Source organism: Petaurus breviceps, unplaced genomic scaffold (assembly GCF_028583685.1).
Source record: "Petaurus breviceps papuanus isolate PSGF00001 unplaced genomic scaffold, PetGlider_PUasm1.0 229, whole genome shotgun sequence".
Taxonomy (NCBI): Eukaryota; Metazoa; Chordata; class Mammalia; order Diprotodontia; family Petauridae; genus Petaurus; species Petaurus breviceps.
The window spans coordinates 36,275,547-36,298,952 of NW_027185903.1; the positions used below are offsets into that span (position 1 = coordinate 36,275,547).

At 36.3% G+C, this 23,406-nt stretch overlaps 1 protein-coding gene across 2 annotated transcripts in view; it reads right to left on the reverse strand.

The window, feature by feature from the left end:
- Nucleotides 1-496: 496 nt before the first annotated feature.
- The window catches only part of MAP3K1 (mitogen-activated protein kinase kinase kinase 1), a 76,840-nt gene continuing 53,930 nt past the window's right edge, over nucleotides 497-23,406 (reverse strand). For both annotated transcript variants that reach the window (XM_069096476.1, XM_069096481.1), the window contains exons 7-20: nucleotides 18,504-18,625; nucleotides 17,904-17,985; nucleotides 17,613-17,796; nucleotides 15,896-16,177; nucleotides 14,367-14,488; nucleotides 12,410-12,501; nucleotides 11,918-12,107; nucleotides 10,397-11,660; nucleotides 9,958-10,110; nucleotides 8,894-9,056; nucleotides 7,632-7,763; nucleotides 6,161-6,303; nucleotides 5,279-5,410; nucleotides 497-3,282 (exon numbers count right to left, since the gene is read on the reverse strand). In XM_069096476.1, coding sequence (XP_068952577.1) covers nucleotides 3,133-3,282; nucleotides 5,279-5,410; nucleotides 6,161-6,303; nucleotides 7,632-7,763; nucleotides 8,894-9,056; nucleotides 9,958-10,110; nucleotides 10,397-11,660; nucleotides 11,918-12,107; nucleotides 12,410-12,501; nucleotides 14,367-14,488; nucleotides 15,896-16,177; nucleotides 17,613-17,796; nucleotides 17,904-17,985; nucleotides 18,504-18,625 — 3,211 coding nt within the window. In that variant the 3' untranslated portion in view covers nucleotides 497-3,132. The remainder of the gene's footprint in view (nucleotides 3,283-5,278; nucleotides 5,411-6,160; nucleotides 6,304-7,631; nucleotides 7,764-8,893; nucleotides 9,057-9,957; nucleotides 10,111-10,396; nucleotides 11,661-11,917; nucleotides 12,108-12,409; nucleotides 12,502-14,366; nucleotides 14,489-15,895; nucleotides 16,178-17,612; nucleotides 17,797-17,903; nucleotides 17,986-18,503; nucleotides 18,626-23,406) is intronic.

The following is a 23,406-nucleotide window of genomic DNA, read 5'->3' on the forward strand; positions in this document are numbered from 1 at the left end:
TCCTTAGCATCTATGTATTGATAAATCTGGAAACAGTCACAGCTGCTGGTGATCTGGAGTCCCTCCAGCTGGCGGCCGGTCAGGCCTGCCCTGGGGCTAAAACCTCAGCTCTCCAGTGGCTGGGCTTGGCTCCCAGAGTGCTGTGCTGGCTGCTTGCTGCCAGCCTGCCGGGCTGTCCTCAGTGGAGGGTTAGCTTCTCTGTGTCATTTTGTTGGTTCTGCAGCTCCAAAGTTTGTTTAGAGTCCCCTTTTTACATGGATTGGGGAAAGTGGAAGCTGGAGCCCGGTGGAGGTCCTACTTCTACTCTGTCATCTTGACTTTGCCCTCAAGAGTCTGTAATTCTAATCCTGACTTATGAGGTTTTACTATGATTATATCCACTGAGATTTGTTAACTTTTGGAATTCATCTTTTGGACTAAAAAACTAGACATTTTCAAGTCATGAATGAATCAGTAAATATAATCTATGTCATCTGCCAAAAAGAATAGCCTCAAGCAAAGTCTTGTAACATTTATTAATATCTAAGTATGAAATATTTTAAGAAGCATTACTGCTGAGATAAAACAGAACTTATTTTAAAAACAAGTAACCTTTGTTCAAAATCTTTTATTTACTATAAAGACAAAACACCAAAATAGGTACAAATACTATAAAATTGGTTCAACGGGGTAAAAACTTTTAATTAAAATATCTTGATATATTTAAAATAACAAAAGGATACATTTAAGCCAAATTCTTAACCCAGAGATTTTTGTAACATTTGCTTGCACAGTAAGGTGCTAATAGAAGTTAGCCCTTAAGCCCTGGAAGTCTTAGGAATCATAGTCACATAGCAAATATAATTTCATTGTGAAAGTGAACTTTGGTAGAAGAAAATCTATAGGACACCTGAGGTAGTAGAAACTGGAATAAACAGCAGTAGACGCTATTTACAACTTAAGTACCAAATAACATTAAGAACACAAAATAATTACACAATACAATTTTCAGTCCAGCTTTGATCCAAAGAAAATAAGAATATTACATCACATCTGCATTTAAACACACACACACACACACACACACACTCACACACACACACCAAACACCACAATTACCAGCAAGCTGAGGGAAATGCAAACAAACTCAAACAAAATGCATTTTGACATCTAGAGGCAGTTTGAGTTTGAAATGTGGTAGGCATGGTGATCTACAAAGTAATACTGATTAGCTGAGGTTCATCAGTTTATACAGTTTACATTTGTCAGAAAATCTTGATCTGACAACTGATCTTCCAGTATATAAAATGGCAAGAGTGCATCCTTTAAAGCTTGCACATGAGAGACTTGGAAACAATCTTATTAGAATTGTGAAAATTCTAAGTAGTCCAAAAAAGAAAAAGAGAAAGTCAAGTACATTACAGTCAAAGCTACCAAATTTCACATTTCAGTACTGCTGCTGTTGGTTTTTTTTTCCTTTTAACTCTTCAAAGATCGCCAATCTTCCAAAACAAAGGAATGTAAAACTTCCCTAAGAAATACACATTCACAATTTCTGAAAAAATGGTACATATCCCTGTAAACTTGCAACTTATTTTGCTTCCAATTAGTATTGTACATTTTTAATGTACAATTTAACGTAGCTTATTTAGTTTGTCCTGAGTCTTTGAGAATAACCAATTCTGTTTCACTCTTGACAATTCAACTGACTTTTGAAGAGTTAAAATTTACATTAAAAATGATATTAAATACTAAATCAGTACTTGATTGAAAAGACTCATCCATAAAAGCCCCAAGAACAGCTGCCATGTTCCTTTAGGATCACATGCATCAGATTAAAAATCCTGCCTCTAAAACCATTAGGAAATTGTGCAAAACCAAGGAAATAGTATAAGTGATATTCTTCACTCTTATATTTGAACATTTTTTCAAGTTCAAGATAAATTTCTTAAAAACACCTTTATTTAGAAAAAGGTGAAAATAAGGTATAATTTCCATTCAATTATCCATTAGCCAGATCGACTGTGAATAAATTATGTATGGCAGAAGGAAAAACAGCAGTTAAAATGTTATTATCAGTGTTGAGAGTGAATGAATTTTTATCATACTTAAGAGTAAGACTTAATTTGGTGTGAAATTTTCTACACTTTGCCAGAGGATATTGATAAAATAAAAGGCTCAACAAATAGTAGGTAACCTGGATCTTGATCATAAAACAAGTGAAAGAGTTGATTTTCATTTTTTTAACATAACCTGCACTAGCAAAACCTAGATCATTGACTCAATGAATGAAGTAGCATTATATTCCAATTTAAAAAGAAAACCCAATAGCAAGATATTCAATGAGATCTGTTTTACAAAATTTTAATTGATTCTAAAGTTTTATTATTATTTTGTGGTTTGAAAAGATCACCTGTCCCTGAATGTTAAACAAAAATAGAAACAAAATGAAAATATGGAACCATAACTCTTAAAAAAAGAAAAACCAAATTAAAACGAAATGAATGGGCCAACAGTAAAAATGCACAATGACCCACAATTGCCCACTTAAAAAAATGAAGGCTAATCGTGGGTTCACAAAGGAAGCATCAATTCTTTAAAAAAAAGTTTTTGTTTTCTTTAAAAAAAAAAAACACTACTCAAGTAGTGCCTACTCAGGTCTAAAAGAGGAAGATAGTGATTTTCTTTATAGCCAGTGACCAAAGCAAAACAAAAAACCTGAACGGAATTGCAGAATCCCCTGCTCATGATCACAATGTGAAATGGAAGAGTAATTGCAATATTAAAATAGAACCTGAGCCCCTCAGCTGCTAATATTGCTGAAAAAGTGCTCCAAAAAAATAAAATTATGCATCTGCTACTAGTTATATGCAGATTTAATTGCTTTCCTGTTCACCTAGGGCCAGTTCTTTGAAAGGCACAGTTTACAGTTTCTGCACAAGTTGTGGAATTTTGCATACTGAGCTTAGGTAAAGATCTTGATTTGTCAATCACATACTTCGGTAAGGGTCCTCCACTGGCCTCAGTTTATTGTTGTTTGGTGGATGAAAGGCCAGCAGAATGATTCACGTAATTGTGCTCAAAAGCACTGTCCAGAGTTTTTTCTTCTCTCTATTTAGTATCAGTTTAAAAAAAATCATTTTATATAACTGGCTACCAGGTAGTACGGAAGACTGGATGCTTCAGTAGCTCTCTTGAAGGAGGTCTGTCCTGAGGTTGAAGTTCTAAACAGCGAAGAGTCACATCCCGTAAGCCAGGAGATAGATGTGCGGGTATTGAAGGGGCAGTAGTTGCACTAGCAATCTGAAAAAGGAACACCACATTTTTAGAGGTCATCACCATTCTATCTTCTGATATCTAGAGAGAGGTATTCATTATTGAATGACATCAATACACGTGAAAGCTACACGAATTCAAGCAGAGGTTATAGGAATTGTCAGGGATCCTACATGAAAGGATACTTGCTTAGGACAGAAAGTTAGAAGACGATTGTGGGTGGAAGGAACACTCAGCAGGTCACCACCCTTGTGTTTTACAAATCAGCTGAAGCCCCTTTCCAATCCAATGATATTCTATCAGGTTGAGACTATCAAGGATAGAAATACAATAGCTTCCAAATTTTATTTTGCAGTTGCTCAGACATAGACATGTATTAAAAATTTGGAGAAACTATTTAGTTGTTTCTGCTTCTCTCTCATTTACTTATCAGATACAGTTTACCTTCTTCATTGTTTTTTCTTCACACTTTGTTGTCTTTAAACAGATCTCTTTTGGATTTACATTAGAATGGAAAATACTAACATGATCAACCTAGCATGTCACAACTACTACCTTATTGCTTTATTTAATATTTTGAAGTAGATATTAAATGGATACAATTAAAAATATCAAAAATCCTAATTCAAAGAGTTAAGAAAAACTATTAAGAAGAACTTAACTGACTTCAGTTTAAATCTGAGTTACTGGAATTAAAACTGAATCTCAAAAAAAAAAAAAAAGCTGAATCTCAAATGACCCAGTCTTAATTCTGAAAAAGTTTATTTTCTTGTCAATTTCTCCTTTTTAAAGAAACATCACAGTACTTAGTAACCAGAGGTTCTGTGAACTGCCAGGTCTGTTCCAGTATCATTACATTTTTGTAAATTCTACCTACAGACTATATTTCATAGATATCTACTCAAAATTACAAAAGACATGCTGATTTGCAATTTATTTGTGGCCATCTCTTTCGCAATTTTTACTAATGTAAGGTAAGCCTGTATCCCTAAGAATTAGAAGAGTCAAACAAAGTCAGGGAAAAAAAAAAACATTAAGAAAAGTGAACCAAATGAGTGTGTGGAATTTCTGGAGCAAAGAAGATAGAGAATAAAGAAAGAGGGAGAGGTCAATACTGTCAAATGCTGCTGAAAAGCCAAGGAGAATGAGAAATGATAAAAGATTATGGGATATGGCAATTAAGATATCCTGGAAGACCTCAGGAAGCAATTTTAATGTGTTGGGTTTTTTTTGAAGGGGGAAGGCAAGGCAATTGGGGTTAAGTGACTTGCCCAAGGTCACACGCTCATGTGTCAAGTGTCTGAGGCTGGATTTGAACTCAGGTCCTCCTGACTCCAGGGCTGGTGCTCTATTCACTGTGCCATCTAGCTGCCCCCCAGGAAACAATTCTAGTTGGGCAGCTGAGGCAGCAGCCAGACTGCAAGGGATTGAAGAGAGACAAGGTGGTGAGATGGTTGAGGCCTCGTGGCCAGATACTTTAGAGATGTAACCTCAGTCTGGATATGCTTGAAAAATCAAATGAAGTTGTTTTTTTTTTTTAAGGACTGGGGAGATTGGAACACTTCTGTAGGCATATTGGAAGGAGCCAGGGGAGAGGTAATGACTGAAGATCCATGACAGATAGGAGTTCTGAGAACAAGATGCTGGAGGAGAAAAGAAGGGGCAGATTGGAGTACAGGCAGAGGTTATTCAGGAAGGAGTAGAAAGATGAAGGAAGAGAGAAGGTATGATGGGAACTCAAAAAGGAAGGGACCTTTAAGGGGAAACCTCTGAAAATTTATTTCTTGTCAGTTTTGGCAAGTAGACTTTCAAAATCTAAGCCCATAAAAGGTAAAGTAAAAGAAAATTTTAGTATTTTACATTTTCTCTAGAGTCACTTATGAAATTTTAACTGAGTACCTACCAACATTAGTATGCAGAATGAAATACAGCTCCAATTCAAAAGAATATTCTTCTTAGGAGATCACACACATGTAGTATAGCAAGAATATATGAAACAATGCCAACTGTCTTTTATATTTACCTTAAATATCAAAGCTAGATGATTAGAGTGTTTTTCTGCATTCCAAGGTGGTTTAGCACAAGTCATTTCTATAATAGCACAGCCAACACTCCATACATCACAACTCCTACCATATTGCTGACCTCTTAGTACCTAAAATGCCAAAAACAAAACAAAAAGTTACCAGAAAATGTAAGATCAAGCCATTGTTGAATATTCTTGTTCCTAACCTAAGAATCAAGAGGAATGACTGGTAATGGTACTAGTCCCTATGCTATAAAGTACAGTAGAAAGAGCATGCTTTTACATTCAGAAGACCTGGGTTTGAAACCTTTGTGACCATCTCTCTACTTCTCTGTGCCCTAGCAAAAGAAGGGGCTTGAACAAGATAATCTGAGGATCCTTGCAACCTAAAAAAGTTTAATTTTTTACTTGGAGACTTTGACCCCCACAATGGCATGCTTTAGCTAGAAAACTTAATGGGTAGCATGAACATTTCAGTGCATTTAAGAAGACAGGACAACCTAAGCTCTGAAAAGCTCCCTAATGGCCTCTGCTTCTACTGTAGATCTGCTTCTCTTATGCAGCAAGTCACCTCCTGCTGTTCTCACTAGAGAAATCAATTCACTCTAACTTTCCTACAATATAAGAACCATAAATAACTAACATTTTATAGTACTTTAGATTTACAAAGCCTGTTACCCATAATTTCTTTATATGAATACATGAAGTCAGGGATAAGAAGGGGGAAAGGCTAAGATTTAAGAGTTCCATGAATGCAGAGGACTGTTATTTTAAGGCAGGTCTTGTTCTTTGACTAACAAAGACATACGTTACATGCCTATGAGATGGATTTGTGGCTTCTCGTTATACAGAAACACCAAATTAGATACCACCTCCTACCTCAGGTGCCATAAATGCAATTGTTCCCAACAACTGTCCCTGAAATTCTCCAGCGCCTGTTCCTTTCGATGCCAATCTAGCTGCAGCTCCGAAGTCAGCAATTCTCAATCTCTGACCTGTGCTATCAATTAGCAAATTGGCACCTGTCAATGGCAAAGCAAAAATTACAAGTGACTCTCTGCTAAAAGCAAAAACACACAAAGATCCAAAAACCAAAATGAGGCTCTCAGATTATCACAGGCATTTCTGGGTATGACTGACAGAAGACACAGTGAGATCTACTCCACTCTCACAGTTTATTTCAAATAAAGACTTCAGTCCTCATCTGCAAAAAGAGGAGGAATAACAGCTGTAGTACAGTAGAAAGAATACTGGATTTGGAGTCAAACAGACCTGAGTTCAGATCCTGGCTCTCATACTGTTTGTGTGGCCTTGGGAAAATCACTTTACCACTTCTCCCCTAGGTTTCAGTTTTCTCTTCTTTAAAAATCACAGAGTTGGGGGTGGCTTAGATGGCACAGTGAATAGAGCACCAGCCCTGAAAAGTCAGGAGGCCCTGAGTTCAAATCTGGCCTCAGACACTTAACACTTACTAGTCGGTGACCTCGGGCAAGTCACTTAACACCAATTGCCCTGTCTTTCCCCCTCCAAAAAAAAAAAATGACAGGGTTGGATGAGATGATCTTTCAAGTCTGTTCTAATGTTAAATCTATATTCTAGAGAACCAAGCAGAATGACAGACTAGGAAAAAAGCATAAATACTCGAGGAAACATAAAAGGAAAACCCTGCTTAGAATTCACACTTAGAGTTTCAATAAAACTTCCTTCCAGAAGTCCAGATTTGTGATCAGCCAAAAGAAAGGCTCTACTGAAGTTCATTTTATCCAGTTTAACTTGAGAATTTCAAATCAAAATGCATGATATGACCTATGCTATAACAACAATAGAATCTAAAATGACCCAAAGATATTATTTGGTTTTTAAAAATCTCTGCACTAATGTACTTTATGCATGAAATACTTGCAGTAGTATTTCAAAACAATAAAAGTTAAAATGATTAAAATGAATTCAATGGAAGATGATTTAATCAGACTTATTTTAAGAATATTTAGCATTACCTAACAAATAATTCTAAATGGGCATGGTAATATTGGCTTTGAAAAGAAATTCCAGGGGCGTCCAGGTAGCACAGCGAGTAAGAGCCCCAGAGTTGGGATGACCTGGGATTGAATCTGGGCTCTGCTACTTAGCACCACACCCAGAAATAACTGGCCGTGTAACCTTGAGCAAGTTACTTAACACTGATTGCTTTAAAAAAAAAAAAGACAAAAAGAACTTCTAGAAACATATTCCCACAATTTCAGTTAATAAGTCAATATTAGTGAGATTTATTAAAAAAAATGCATTTATTTGCACTTTAAAGTCTTTTAACTGCCACCAGATATATCTAAAAAAATTAAATAAATCCTACCTTTGACATCTCTGTGAATTATCTGATTCTCATGGAGGTAAGAAAGACCACGAAGCAATTGCTCTGTGTAGTTAATAACTACTGATTCCTTGAAGGCTCCATATTTACTCAGCAAATGAGCCACAGATCCTCCTGTAAGACAAATGTATCTAGTCATAACCATTATAAATCTCACACAGAACTAAAACTCTGTAATATATGTCAGCTATCTAAGCAATTAATATTTTAATACATATTAACATTTAAGACATCAAGTTCATATTCTTTGTCAGAAACGAAAATGGATGAAAATATAAAGCACTGCTGTCTTCTCATATCAGAATCAATTAAGTAGACGCTGTAAAATTTCACCCTGCTACTAAGTTTCCCAAATGGCTAAATCTTAATCGTTTAAACAATATACAGACATTACTTCCAACCATTTTAGATGGAAACTTAGTGCCTTATTTCCTTGCTTTCTAAAAACAGACCCCATTGATTATTTAATCCTTTCTTAATGATTCCGGGTTTTGTTATAATTACTATATAATGCTATTCAGTGGCTCACAAGATCAGAGATAGGAGGACTGCACAGACTGAATCCAGACCCGGCATTTTATAGCTGTGGCTGACAATAACAGCAGCTCGCATTCCATCTGGGGCTTTAAGGTTTGGCAGTGCTTTATAGCCATCATCTCACTTTAAGTAGTGCAACACTTTACAGATGAGAAAATTGGAGGGGTCATATATGCCGTCATGTGCAGTCAATAGACAACAATTTCACATTCAGGGTATCAACAGTGAAGCAAAGGTTTAGAGATGGACTTAAGACTATGATCCTTCGCACCTTTTGTGCTACTCCAACACCATTACTGCAGAAGTAGAAAGAGACCACAGAGAACTTAGGGCCATCTTGTATATTTTTTTGTTGTAGAAAATGTTATGACTAAAGAATTTATCACCAAGTGGCCAGTCTACTGATAACAAGCCTCTCTGACTTTGAGAGGTGAGTCCTTGGCAAACAGTTTCTGGGGACAGGAATCACACTGAAATCCATAGGGCTGAAGCTGCTGCACTGGCTTAACCTCTCAGAATTCAGTGTTGCCTCCACTCTTCAATGATAGATATGTATAAAACATTAAGATTTTAATAACCACCATTTGCTATCCAAATTTATAGGAAAAAGTAACATTTGAAAAAAACCTAATGAATTTTAAATATTTACTAAAACTAAACTCCAGGTAACTAACATGGTTCTAACAGGAACATCAGGGTTATCTTACCTGCCATCCACTCTATGAAAAGATTATAATTGCTCTTTTCACACGTAGCACCCAACATTCGGATGATATTGGGGTGGTTCAGGTGGCTCATCATCCTGATCTCTTCTCTCAGGGCTTCAACTACCTCCTCTTGCTCAGAAGATGTATTCCTGACATACGTCACCTGTTTAAAACACAACATCTAGTTCACGAAAAATTCTGAAGTACTCCCATTTTCTTCTTATTGAAAATATTTAAAAATAAAATCTGAACGAATTTACATCAGCAAACAGCATCACTCACACACACCCTCTACATGCTCAGTACTTAATAAATGTATATTAAATGAAAATGGTCTTTATGCTGCACAAACCAAATTAAACAGACGCCTTCTTCTGGGATTGTGAGCAATAAGAATCTAGATTTGGAAGCAGCTAAGATAGTAATAACAAAGTGAAGACTACAGAGTCAGAGAAAATCAGAACAAAGTTACAATATAAGATTTTACACGAAGTATGCACGGACAACAGAATAGCAAAGAAGTTTGTCTGTGGTTATGAAAACCAATATTAGATATTCCAACTTTAGTATTGCTACCTTGCTTTTATCCATTACAAAAATCTAATATGATATGAAAATGAAGTCCTATTAATCACTTGGCTTCTACGCCAATCCAAAAAGTAAAGGTTAAGTTATACAAATGACTATTATTAATGGAAATATATTAATCAAAACAATAGTTAAAGAATTACCTATACTCAGTGCTTTATTATGTCATTTTACTACTTGTAGGTAACATAAATTATTTGTTATATAGTATGTTATCATATAGATTAATATGAACTACATTCTGATAGGCTTAGATTATTTTAAAAAACCCTCTCGCATATTAGGAATAATGGGATAATATTTTTCAGATAGCTGGCTGTTATCTAAATTTAAACTTATTCTTATTGATATCTTTTCTTTATATCACAGCACCTACTTCTGTAGTTTAAAAGAGCAAAATCAAAGAACATTCAAACAGAATGGATTCCTTGTTCTCTGTTCTAATCTTCTTTCATTATTTGTTCATTGGTATTTACCTGTTTCACAGCCATTAAAGTTCCAGTTCCTACATCTTGAGCTTGATAACAAGAAGAAAATGCTCCAAGGCCTATCTGCTGACCTTTGAGCCACTCAGCATCTTCTCTATAATGGTGCTTTGCTTTGGTATGTCCTGGCAGAGTCTCTGGTGTCTGAAAATGAAAATTTTAGTGTTCAACACTAAATGTTGATATGATGGCATTGCCTATTAAGTCTCTAATTCATCTATAAGCTTTTAATCCAGGATTTAATACACTCAAATGGTATGGGATCATTAATGTCAAATATTACCTTCAAAACATACCTCTTGGGTCAAATGGAATTTTCTCAGTTATATTTCTATGTTAGTAATAATTGTTAACTGGTAAAAATAGGTTTTTCAAACTTTAGATGTGATCAAACCCAATCATCCCTGAACTCTTTCCTAAAGATACTCACATCTTGCTGAATAATGATTACATCTTCTCCATTTTCAACTTGTAGTTGAGGAACTACTGGCAGGGCATCCTGTGATGCAGACATCGCCATGGCGATGGATAATGCTTCCTCTTCTTCCGCTTCCATTTTTTCTTTGCACTTCTGATTATGATTTACATCATCTTTGTAAGTGTCATCATTCTCAGCCCTTTCAGGAGAAAGGACTGCAACTTCTGACTTAAAAGTTACTGTTGTATCACTAGTAGGCATAGCTTCAAGCAGGTCCTCAATACTGGAGTTGAGTTCTGTATTGACATCTAATCGGCACTTCTCATCTACTGGTGTGAATACTGTCTCATCACTTGGGATGATAGCGCCGCTGCTGCCAATGCTGCCATCACATTGTGCGATATTGTTCAGATCAAGTGTCATACTATTTTTTGATATTTCTTCCTGCTTGTTCATATCTCCTGGAGTGGGTCGAGATGGCTTTGGCCTGTGTATGTGACTGGAAGGCATAGGCCTTGCCTGTGTAAAAACTGGAGAAAGGTTATCTGGTTCTTTGAATTCAGAACAGTTTCTAAGAATCTGTAGAGAAAATTTTCGTTGCATTTGTGGAGAAGCTGTGGGTACTTTGCAGGGAATGAATCCCTGAGTTTTGTGTTTAGAGACATCTGTTACAGAGCCAGCTGGTACAGATGGGGTAGAAGAAGGAGGGGAGGGCAAAGTTGGGAACAATAACTGGGAATGACTGGATGCAGAAGAGTTCAAACACTGACTATGGGGTCTACCTTTTGTCTGAAGGGCTGGCTTTGGTTGCTCCATTGTTACTGAACTAGGAAGTCCTACAGAAATGCCAGCCAATGTATCAGAAATATCTTCAGAACTGGCACATGATTTTGTATCACACAAAGATTTTCCAGTTTTCTCTAACTGGACTGTGTGTTCAGGAGAATTGTTTTCTATTGTTTCTGGGGAGTGATCTGGGGCAGATGGCTGCAAAAAGTCATCCTGCCTGCAATCCAAACAGTCTTCTATGCCCAGCTGGATGGCTTCAGCAATTTCCATCTCATTTGCGATGGCCATCAAACGACGATGCATCCTTGTGTAATGAGTAGAGCTTGTAACACTCAACATTTTCAACAGTTTTAAAAACACATGGGGTACTCTGGCAACCATTCTTGCAGCACTCAAAAATACTCTTCGGGACAGCTTACCAACCATCGAGTGGGAATTATCAATGAATTGCAAAGCAAAGTTCAAGAGGGACAGCAGTTTCTTATACCTAAAAAAAAAAAATCATACTTGAAATTTATATATGAGTATTTAGAAATACAAACTCTAACTGTAGAAGTATGAAAACTCTGTTTCAGTGGATTTTTTTTCACTTTGAAAAATACCTCAAATCACAAAGGGGCTGCATTTTAAAAACATACCAGCTTGTCTGTGCCATACCTACACATATCTCTTGAACCTCATTTGGACAAGCCTAAAACATTCATTTTTAAGGGAGAAAAGTAATGACATTTCTAAACAGAGTACCTGTCTACTACAGTATCAGCTTGTAAAACTTCTCCACTGACAATATGGGGATAAAATTCTGCCGGAAACTCCAACAACATTCTGTCTATAAGACAAAGGCGTCCCAACAGTGCTTGCCAGTTACTTGATTCTGCTTGGTTTCCAAGAATACAGTTTAAAACATAATCAATACCACCAATACCAATGGATCCTATAAACAAGAGGAATAGAAAACAATGTTATTAAAATCTACATCAAAAGCTAGCTAGAATATTATATACACATAAAATATGTTGACTAAATACTGGTTTTAGCAATTTTTTTAAAGACTAACTCAGATTTCCAATTAATATCACCCCACTTACTGGATGAATAAAATATTTCCCCAAATGGCCATCAGAGCCCACTCTCCTATTTTGATAGATTAAACTGGTACACTATTAAAATGGCACCATGAGTGAATTAATGAACAAAATAAAATATATGGAATTAATCTGAAGTCTGAGGCTATACCTGATTTAAGTATCTCTCTGCCAACAGCCAGTTCTCCTGCTTGGCCCTTGCACAACTCCAACAGCGTTGAAACCGAAAGCTGACTTGTGCGGCTAAAAAAAGAAGAGAAAACCATGTCAATACTAGGTAAAGTAATGAAAATTTTAAAATGTTTAGGGAAAATGAAAAGAAAAATGTTGGTTGCACATTTAGTTTCTATAACTAAAGTCATAGTAAAATTATCACAAACAAAATGCCCCACAGTATAGATGGAGAATTCAACTCAAATAAATTTCCTCAATTAAAAAACACATCTAATAATGTAATCTGATGTACTCACAACCTAACATTTTACTGTTCTTTCTTTCATACATTTAAGTCAACAGAAAAATTATCATTCAAAAGTCTGGAGTTGTCATTACAGAAAACAGGTTTCTACTGAATACCAGGGTAGAAGTATTCTGATCCTGGCTCAGCCACTTACTAGTCTTGTGCTGGGCCTATGAAAATTGTGATTCAGTTTCTTCATCTACAAAATGGGGATCATGATACTTGCACCAGTTCTATTTAACAGGGCGAACTGGTCTCACCTGGAATCTCTTTTATTCTGCCAAATGGGATCTACCAGGATATCAAAAGGGAGTTCAAAGCACTTGAACTCTGGAACATTGCTTTTGTCTTAGCAAAAGATCCAAAATGAACTCCCCTCTGGACAGAAGAAAAGCCCATTGCTCTCTGCTAAGAGACTAATTTGGACCCTGGTAACCAGCAATCCTTTCTGTAGGAGAGATAATGATAATGTGTTTTGGGCTCTTCATAAAAATTCTATAGATTTGTGGCTGTGTAGATGGCTGTCATTTCCAATAAAATCTCATGACAAAGATTTCTAATGAAAAGTGATATCCTTAGGTCACAAAGCATTTTTTTAAAATCTGATTATGAGGAATAATCACATGCATTATTGCTTTTTCTGATCACCCAATTTCTATGAGGTCTATGAGGAATTTTCAAAAGAGTATCAACAGGGGCGGCTAGGTGGCACAGTGAATAGAGCACCGGCCCTGGAATCAGGAGGACCTGAGTTCAAGCCCGACCTCAGACACTTAACACAAAAACTAGCTGTGTGACCTTGGGCAAGTCACTTAACCCCAACTGCCCCTCCAAAAAAAAAAAAGAGCATCAAAATTGAAGCAGTTTTACTAGGTTTTATCTGCCACAGGGGTGGAGGATACTGGGAGGAAAGACTTTAGTTGGGCTTTTTTTTTTTACCCTGTGGCCATACAACAACTTTCTTTGAATTCCTCTACTTTTCCTTGCAGCAGGTACTTCACTGACATTGTCTACTGCTGACTCTGGCATCAGGACCTTTGCTCAAATCCTGCTTCTGAAGGATCCTGTTGCCTGTGAGATCACAGGCAAGTCATGAAATCTCCCTGGGCCTCAGTTTCCTCATCTACAGAATGAGGAAATTGGACTAGGTGGCCTCTGAAGTCCCTTCCAGGTCAAGCTTCCCAACAACCTAAACAAAATCCACCTAATTTCCAAACCACCCACTGGAATAAATAAAACACACAATATACAATCTAAGAGTGTGAGGAAATGGATGACATGGGCTTTCCTTCCCTAGTTAAAAAAAATCTTTTTACTTAACTAATTTGGGAAAGAGAAAAATAAGGAGTCCATATGTACATTAAAGAAATTAATGTTTCATCATTACCTATTTAGACTAGAAATGTGATTTCTGTGATGTATTTTTAAAAATGTTTGCAAAATGAGATGGACAGAAATAGAATTTTATGTGAATGAAATAATTTCTCCAGATCACCAGCATTAATCTGGTGATATTTTATTTCAAGATTTTTTTAAATTAAAAAACTCAATATTCAAAGATTCATTCATTTGACAAACACCTAAGTGTCTATTATGTGTCTGTGATGGGAAGATATGAGAAATTCATTAAAAAACCTTGTGACCATACCTATTGGCATCTGCACATTTGACTAATATGGTTTCTACAACTGGCCTCAGAAGTTTCTGAAGTTTGATTCTTTCTGCCAAACTATGGCAAGGAGTATACACCAACATGGCTCTTAATGTTTTCTAGGAGAAAGAAGAAAAACAAATGGAAAGTCAGTTCAACTGTCTCTATAAAGTCAACTTTAATTCTCTAAAATCCAGTAAGAAAATCTGAAACAGATTACTATCCAAAGAGAAAACACTGTGAAACAATCTATAAATAATTCTTAAATGTGATGGTCCAAATAAAAACCAAACAGAGATGGCCTCTAACATCTGCTCCAGTGATACGTGCCAACCACATACTTCTACTTCTGTCTGTAATAACTAAATTTGCAAATAAATTCTTGCTCTCAACTCTCTTCAACTTGAGATTTGGTAAATGTCAATTTAACCAATTAATAACAGTTCTAGCTTTCATTCTGAGCTCTAAATGTAGTACTTTCTACTTCCATAATGTTGAGCAAGACACAATCTCAGTTTTCCCATTTGTAAAATGTGGATAATACCACACTACCTATCTCACTAAGAGATATGGCACCCATCATTTGGCAACACCCTGACTTTTTCCATTTCTGACACTGTTTTTCTCCACTTGTACTAAAATTCCAGACACAATGGTCAGCTTACTCTCTCCAAAATGCATTCTATACTGTCCTGCCTCTAAGCTTTTAGTCATATTATTTTTAATACCTGGAATGTCCCTCCCCCCCCCCCCCCATTAAAAATACTACTTGTGCTTTAAGGCCTAGTCCAATGGTCATCTTTTCCATTAAGTGTTCCCTAATTTCAAGATACTTTCTCCCCTCAATTCCACGATAGCATTTTGTAATTCTCTCAAGTATCTGTGTACCACCCTTTCTACCACTTCAGACTGAAAGCCTTCTGAAGTGGTGTGGGGATGCTAACCAAATGTTAGACAGGGAGTCAGAAGACCTGATTTCAAACCTCACCTTAGATATTTAATTTTTGTGTAATCCTGGACAAGTTGAGTCTTTAGCCCTGAGTTTTTTTTATTTTTAAAAATAGAGTGTTGGACTGGACAATCTCTAAGATTCCTTCCAAAGGGCAGAATATATATTTTATTTAATCCTTCTTATATATATTTTGAGGAAAGTACAATACATATATGAGTAAAGCTGATGATTTCCCCCAGTACCCAGCACAGCATGCCACCCAAGTGCTTAGTAAGTGTTCACTGAAACTGCTGCTGAAGTATAAATACCCAAAAAATGACTTAGGCTTTCAGGAAATTGTTCCTGACTTCATATGGTGCCAAAATGTTGATTCTAAAAATTATTTCACTTGCCTCATCATTGATATGCAGACACATTATTAAAATATGTACACACTTGAATTATCTTAGTAGCATACTGGTAACTTATTCTGTTAAACATCAAAACTGCAATTCCAAATAGTAGCACTATTAAAACAATATACATAAAATGTATGTAATAAGCATAGGAAGTGATAAGGAATAAAAGTACTCACTAAAGCAGCAACATATACTTTGTAGACAGGGTCAGCACAAACCATGGATAGAACACTGCAGCAAGCTTCCACAACAACGTCTCCTGAGACCCCAGTCTGAGATGACCCACTTGCTGCTCCAGCACTTGGGCTATTTCCATTGTTGTTCCCAGAATTTCCAGTGCTTTCCCCATTAGCCAACAGCAGAGCACCACTAACATCATGGGAAAGACGTCTGAGAGCCATCTCTCTTATATTCCAGTTTCGAGAAAATAAGCAGCCCACTAGCTCCATTCCAAATACCTACATAAAATTTAAAAAATAAACACACACACACACACACAGAATTCAATTTTATTATGAAAAATATGAACAAAAGGCCCTTTAGTTAAGTATTACTATCTATTATATTATCAAGTACACCATGAAAATTTAAATGCTACCCCCCAATTACCTATCTGTAGGCATTTCTACTCATTTACAATAATTCCTACTTAAGAGTTAGGTATCATCTTAAATAATACATATCCCAAAGTAGTCATAGGGGACATTAATATTTTAGTAACATAAGGATATGTATACATAAAAATTTCTGTCTCATACTCCTTTTAAGAACTAAGAAACCCACATTTTCTCATAAAACTAATAGTATAAAAATGAGCAGAATAGCACAATTATCTCAGAACAAGATTAGGAAAAGTCAAGACAAGAAAGGAGTTAAAACTTTTTATAATTCAATCATTTTTCTTTAACATGCTAAAGAAGAGAAGTAGGGGGAAAATGTCACTGAAAGTGGAGGCCTTTAATTTATGAAAAGCTAAGCACCTAAAACACTTAACAATGTTCAAGTGTTTGAAGGAGAGACAATCCTCTGGGAGAAGAATTAAACTTATTATGTTTGGCCAAGAAAGCAGAACCAGGTATGATCAGTGGAAGTTGCAAATAGAGAAAATTAGGCAAAATTCCCCAAAATTAGATTTATCTAAAAGTGTGTGCCTCTGAAGGTAGTAGGTTTACTCTCAATGAAGGGTCTTCAAGCAGAGGTTATATAAAAACTTCAGGGATTCCTTTTTGGGTAAAGATTGAGCTAGGTGACACTCCTAACACTCACATCTGGTGATTCTATAAGCTCAAACTTAAGAAAAACTCTAGACTGTAATGTCAAACACCTCAGTAAGTTATCAAGGGAAGTTGAATAGTTCTTTTATTTTCTGAGAAAGACATTAAAAAAAAGGCTTATCTAGGTATAAGGAATTAGACAAGATAAACTTTGGGGGCCTCTCTAGTTCTTTGATAAGAACACATTGTTCTCTAGCTAGTTACATGAGTAATTAGCAATGATACCAAAACCAATTTTCAATTAGATGACGTTTATTCTGGTAGGCACAATTTAAGTCGAACAATAACGTGTGGCATGTACATGTACATGTGTGAGATCTCAAATGAAAAGTCTCAGAAACAACTATTGCCCTGATTAGTAACAATAAAAAAAATGTGAATTCCTAGTACAGGGTGGGGAGCCTGCAGCCTCAAGGACACAGGTGGCCGTCTAGCCCTCAGGCGCAGCCCTCTGACTGAATCCAAACTCCACAGAAGTCCTGGTAGAGTGTAAGCTCCCTGAAGACAGAGGCTGTTGTTGTTCCTTTTTCTATCACTTCCACCTTGCACATAACAGGTATTTAATAAATGTTTACTGAATCAAACTGAATAGAAAACTTCATAATAAGAGAATAATTACCTGAATCCATGGCTCAGCTAACTCTTTATAGGCAGGCGGGATCTGCTGAACTCCATAATGAGTAAGGTTAAAGTTATTATCCTGGTTTCTTCTTTGTGAACCAACAGAAGGCTGCTGCTGTACAGTTTGTTGCTGGGCAGCTCGGAGAACAGAAGGGGAATCCACAGGACTTGGCAATTCATGGCTAAAATTGAAATTTTAATAGTGTTTGCAAAAAAAAACAAACAGGTTTAGTTTTAAAAATATTTATATCTTTGAATAATACTCAGAAGCCACTCATTAGAATCTGACCTGTAGAAATCATGGGACCTCCACTTGGACCTACAAAGAGGGCATATCAGAGGCTCTCTATTTCTTCTACATTCTTCTGCCCCTGAAAAATAAAAATAAAACTTATCCAAAGAATATTCTCTAAATAAAGAGATTGTGAAAAGTTAAATTAAAAAAAAAGCATATAGGGGCCATATCTCATGCAGTCTACCAGACATAAAATTTATTATTGAGGGGATCACAAGAAGTGATGTGAGGGAGCTCCCTGACTCACTGAGGGGAACAAGGACAGGGGCCTTTCCTTTCCCATTTTAAAAGGCTCGGTTCTAACAAAGCAAGAAAATGACGAGAATAAACTACTCTGATGCTAGTGCTGTTCTTAAATGTTATTTTGTTAGTTATATTAACCAGCTTTTTACTTTGCTCATTTGCAAAATTCAAGAAATTCAGATTAGTGTCAAGCACCCAAAGCAGCTCAAGTTTAAGCCTTTTCTACAGACTAGATTAACTAGAACACACACTCAGACAGGGTTGAATCTGGTTAAAATCTAAATTAGTTGGGATAGATCATGGAATAATTTAATTACATTTATGATGAGCATGAATAAAACAGCAACATACAAATTGACATGCAGTGGTGGTGCAACTTGTTCCTACAGCCATCTTCACATACTGTAAGGCTCTCTTCATCAAGCATTCCTAACAAACAAATGGGGCACATCTGCTCCTCTTCATCCTTCATACTACAGAAAAAGGAGGAGGAGAAGAAAAGACAGGTATCAATAACAAAACATCACACAAATTTAATTAAAATGTTTGATAAAAATTAATTCTAATATTTCCACTTTATTAGATCATGTATGACTTGATTAATGAAAATCCTAAGATAATTGATTACATGTCAGTACTTTTTCTATTTCACAGTAAGTCACGGTAAAAAAAAATCTGATAGTATTAAGGTTTCTTGTATTAACATGGTATTTTATTATAAATTGACATAAATTTTGGATGTGACCCTAATACCAGTCTAATCTTTATGGTCTGCATCTGTGATGTCGTTATGTGGAGAACTCTTAGTGTGTGAACTCCCTTCACTGGTGACCAACAGTCGCTTATCTGCAGCTCACATCTCAAGAGAAGTTTGGTGCCCTGAATGTCTAAGTAACCTGCCTGATGACTCATCTGTCAACTACTTTCGTTACCAGGCTATAGTCCTCCTTATTATAGAATGATATAATTACAAAGATAAATTCTGCTTGAAAATGTTGATCAAGAATCAAGTTAAGAACAAATTATTTTCCACATTTTTACCAGGGCATCTTTGGAAAACAATGTTAACTTACAAGTACATTTTATCTATAAACAATATAGCAGTAAGATTTCCAGTTAATATAATATAAAATCGTATTTGGAGCTGCTGAGGACATTGGTAGAGCCAAGAATCAAAGCCAGGTCTGTTAACAGCAGGTTCCAGGCTTTTTCCATTTCAAGCCTCATTGTTATCATCAGAGGCATTCTTCTTTCCCTTCAAAGACAATAAAGTCATCTCCTAGAGACAGTGGATCCATACAGAGAAGCTTCTCATCTGAGGCAGAAATCACTCCATCCAATAAATAGACTAACCTCTGAGAAGAGCCAGAACCCAGCAGATCTGACCCTGCTTCTAGAGAAAGCAGCACCTCAGATACGTTCCCTTTCCCTTTCTAATAAGCCAGATTGAAAAAAATGATAGTCTATAAGGAATAAGAGTGAGAATGAGAACGAAGAAGGACAAAAGTGGAAAAAGAATCTCTCTCACCTAGATCTGATAAGAGTTGAAAGTATCTGAGAGTCAGAGGAAACCTTAGACATTGAGTATATATTCCTTATAGTATAAATCCACTAATTTAATATTTACTAAGCTTGTACTGCAAGTTAAGTCCTCCACTAATGACTACTTTAAAGTCTCACCACTGAGATGACCTTGTGTTCTCAGAGGCTATACCAAGTGAAACAAACTCCCACAAGTCCTTTCAAATTCAGAAAGGCTCATCAGTAGGTGGATGAGGATCAATGGGGTTTTTTGGTCACAGCGAGCTCTGGAGACTATTAAACTGTAGAAATATTGTGATCTGGCCACTCAGGCTCACTTCCACAACATAAGGTTATCTTTATGTGAGATTATATTTTTGCAGAAGTGGGAAACAAAATCAGATACAGCTATAATATGAAATATTACATAAGTTCATTAGAGAAGTATCAAAAATGTGTTTCATTGATTCAAGGGAGAACATCATCACCAAAAAATATAATGAAAGACTTCATATGATGGTAATTGAATTGGGCTTTAAAGAATGGATAAAATTTCAGCAGGCATACAGAAGAAGAACAGTCTAGGTGGAAAGAACTGGGGCAGAATAGTTTGGTTTGGCTGAAGCAGAGAATTTGGAAGATAGCCTTATGAGATAAAGCTGGTGGCAAACTATGGAGGGAATGCCAAGAACAGAAGCTTTAATTTTACTTAATGGACAAAAGGGAACTACTGAAAAAGAGTAGAGGAATGACATGTCTACGACATTTCTTCTTAAGGAAAATCAGTATGGAACCCAGAGATATTAAGTAACCAACATTATACTGAATTTGTAGAAGTGTTGGAACTAGAACAATACAGTAACACAGTCCTGCAAATCACAGATTCTTTGATCTGGCCAGGTTTTCACTCATGGGCACCTCTCCCTACTTTATATTCCATCCCAGCTATTAAGTTGTTCTGCTCAATGTTTAGGCTTGAGAGGTTGCAAACAAAGTTCTCTGATGTGTATGCCCAAACGCGCGCGCGCGCACACACACACACACACACACACGTGTGCATTCGTGCCTATTTATGAAGCTCAGCAGAATCACATTAAAAACTACAGAATGAAAACATCTGTCATTTTCTCTATTCTACTATGCTATAATTACTTCTTATCCCCGAATTGTATAGCTGTACACAGATGTTGGAAAACCAAAAAAGAGTTATGGTATTTAAAGGAAACCAAGCAGTATTATAAATTTAGAAATTCAAACAGGATTTGTGCAATGTTAGTCTTTGATAGGAAACAAAATTAATTCAAAATGAAATTTTTAAGCAAGCAAACATCAAAAAATCACAACAAGCAAAAATATAAATAAAATTGCCCAATCCAGTCAAATTGCTGGTGTAATCTACAAGTGAGTATGTGAGCATGAGTGACAAATACCTTTCTCCATATATAACTTTTCCATTTGGAGTGTGGGGTAAGGGAGGGAATATGGAGAGGAGAGTTGCACCAATATATTTATTATCCCATCCTAGATAAAACCTTTATTTTTTTTTTTTTAAGCAATTGGGGTTAAGTAACTTGCTCAAGGTTACACGGCCAGTTATTTCTGGGTGTGGTGCTGAGTATCTGAGCCCGGATTTAATCCAGGTCATCCCGACACTGGAGCCGGTGCTCTTACTCGCTGAGCCACCTGGCTGCCCCTAAGCAATTGGGGTTAAGTAATTTGCTCAAGGTTACACGGCCAGGTGTTTCTGGGTGGGTGCTAAGTGTCTGAGCCCGGGATTCGATCTCCAGGTCTTCTCAACACTGGAGCTGGTGCTCTTACTCGCTGTGCTACCTGGCCGCCCCATAGATAAAACCTTTAAAAAATTCTGGATTATCCCTAGTTTTTGGATGGTTCCCTTTTCTCTCCTGAGAGCACATTTCCTGTTTTAATTTTGGTCACTTAGTTTTAGGTTTCATAAAATTAACCTTGACATTTATGTAGCACAAATAAATCTGCAAGTTTTTTATATACAATATTTCCTTTAAGCCTCAGGACAATCTTGTGAATTGGGTGCTCTACAGGTAAGATTAGCCTCATTTTACAGAGGAAACAAGCTTAGAGAGTTGAAAGGGCTTGCCTATGGCCACAGAGAGAGTACCAGAAGGAGGATTTGGGCCTGGGTTTTGCTGGCTATAAGTCCTACATTCTACCCACTATACCACATCCCAATATTTCCTCTTAAAATAAATAAAAAGGCTATGAAAAGGGCAGAGTAAGATCACAGAAGAATGAGGGAGTATAAGCCAATGAACATAAAGCATGAAGCTGTGTGGTATGTGAATGAAGCACTGGGAAGGAAGTCTAAGTTCTAGCAGTAAGAGACTATTACAGAAAAGAAAAAGAGTCATACGGTAGGATCTGGGTTCAAATCTTTATTCTGTCCCTGCACTCTTGAGAAATGCACTTGCTCTCCCAGGGCCCATTTCTGCATTTGTAAAGTGAGAGGATTAGGTTAGAACATTTCTAATTCCTTTCCAGGTCTAGAGCTATGATTCTCATTCTACAAGTGATTTAGTTATGCAACTCTGGGCAATTCACAACCCCAAAATGGGCATCAGTTGCTTGAGCTTTTCAGAAACCATAAAAACCCTATGTAAATATGTAGCTAATAAGAATACTTCTGCTTTTATTACAACGACAAGGCTATTTCCTAACCTGACTAGAATCTTACTTTATACCAGCATTCCTTTAACTCTTCTGTGCTTTCCGGCTTCTAGAAAATATCAATTAGAGTCAATAAACACCTACTATGTCAATTAAGTGTGTCCTATATGTCAGGTACTGTGCCAAATTCTGGGGAAGACAAAGAAAAACACAAGGCAGTCCCTGCTTTCAAGAAGCTCATGATCTAATGAGGATATGAACTGACTGCTTAGATGTTCTTATTAATTGTTATTAATTAATCTTAACTGGTTCTTAATAATAGCTATTTCATAGTCATATTTGTTGACATTAATTTTATTTAAAGTATTTATTAATACTTATTAGATAATATTTATTAATAGCTATAATTATTTTCCCTAAAAAATAAAAATTACTTTTGTCCCCATTAGCAAAGCATAACATATTTCTTATATTATTATTATTTTATATTATGTTATTAGATTATTCTTATATATAATATTATATATTATATTCTATATATTATATTATTCTTATATTCTTATAACATATAACAACATAGTTCTTCAAAAGCATCTATAAAAAGTGGAACATATTGATAACAATATAGTTAACAATTGGTAAACTGATACCAAAAACAGATTTAGAAAATTGCTTCCTTGTTTAATGGATTTATAAAACATTTCCCTATCTGCCACAAAATGAACTCTTGATTCTAACCCTAAGTCAGCCTCGCTTGCTGTTCAACACTCATGGACACATCCCTGTATCTGTGGTCCATACAGTTTACCTGTCGCCCACCTGAGATTCTACCTCGTTCAGAGGGTACTACTCTTGTTCTGTCCTCTCAGCCTCCAGGTACTAGTACTGACTGGCCCACTCAGAAGGTACTTTTGTATCTACTTTGTATTTAATTTTCTGTGTATGTGTCATTTCCCCACAATAGGAAAAAAGTTCCTTGAGGACAGGGACTGTTGTTTTCTGATGTCTGTACTCAATATTTGGCACAGGGTAGAGGCACATAACAAATGCTTGCATGACAAACACTAAGTATAATCTTGGGGAACTCACA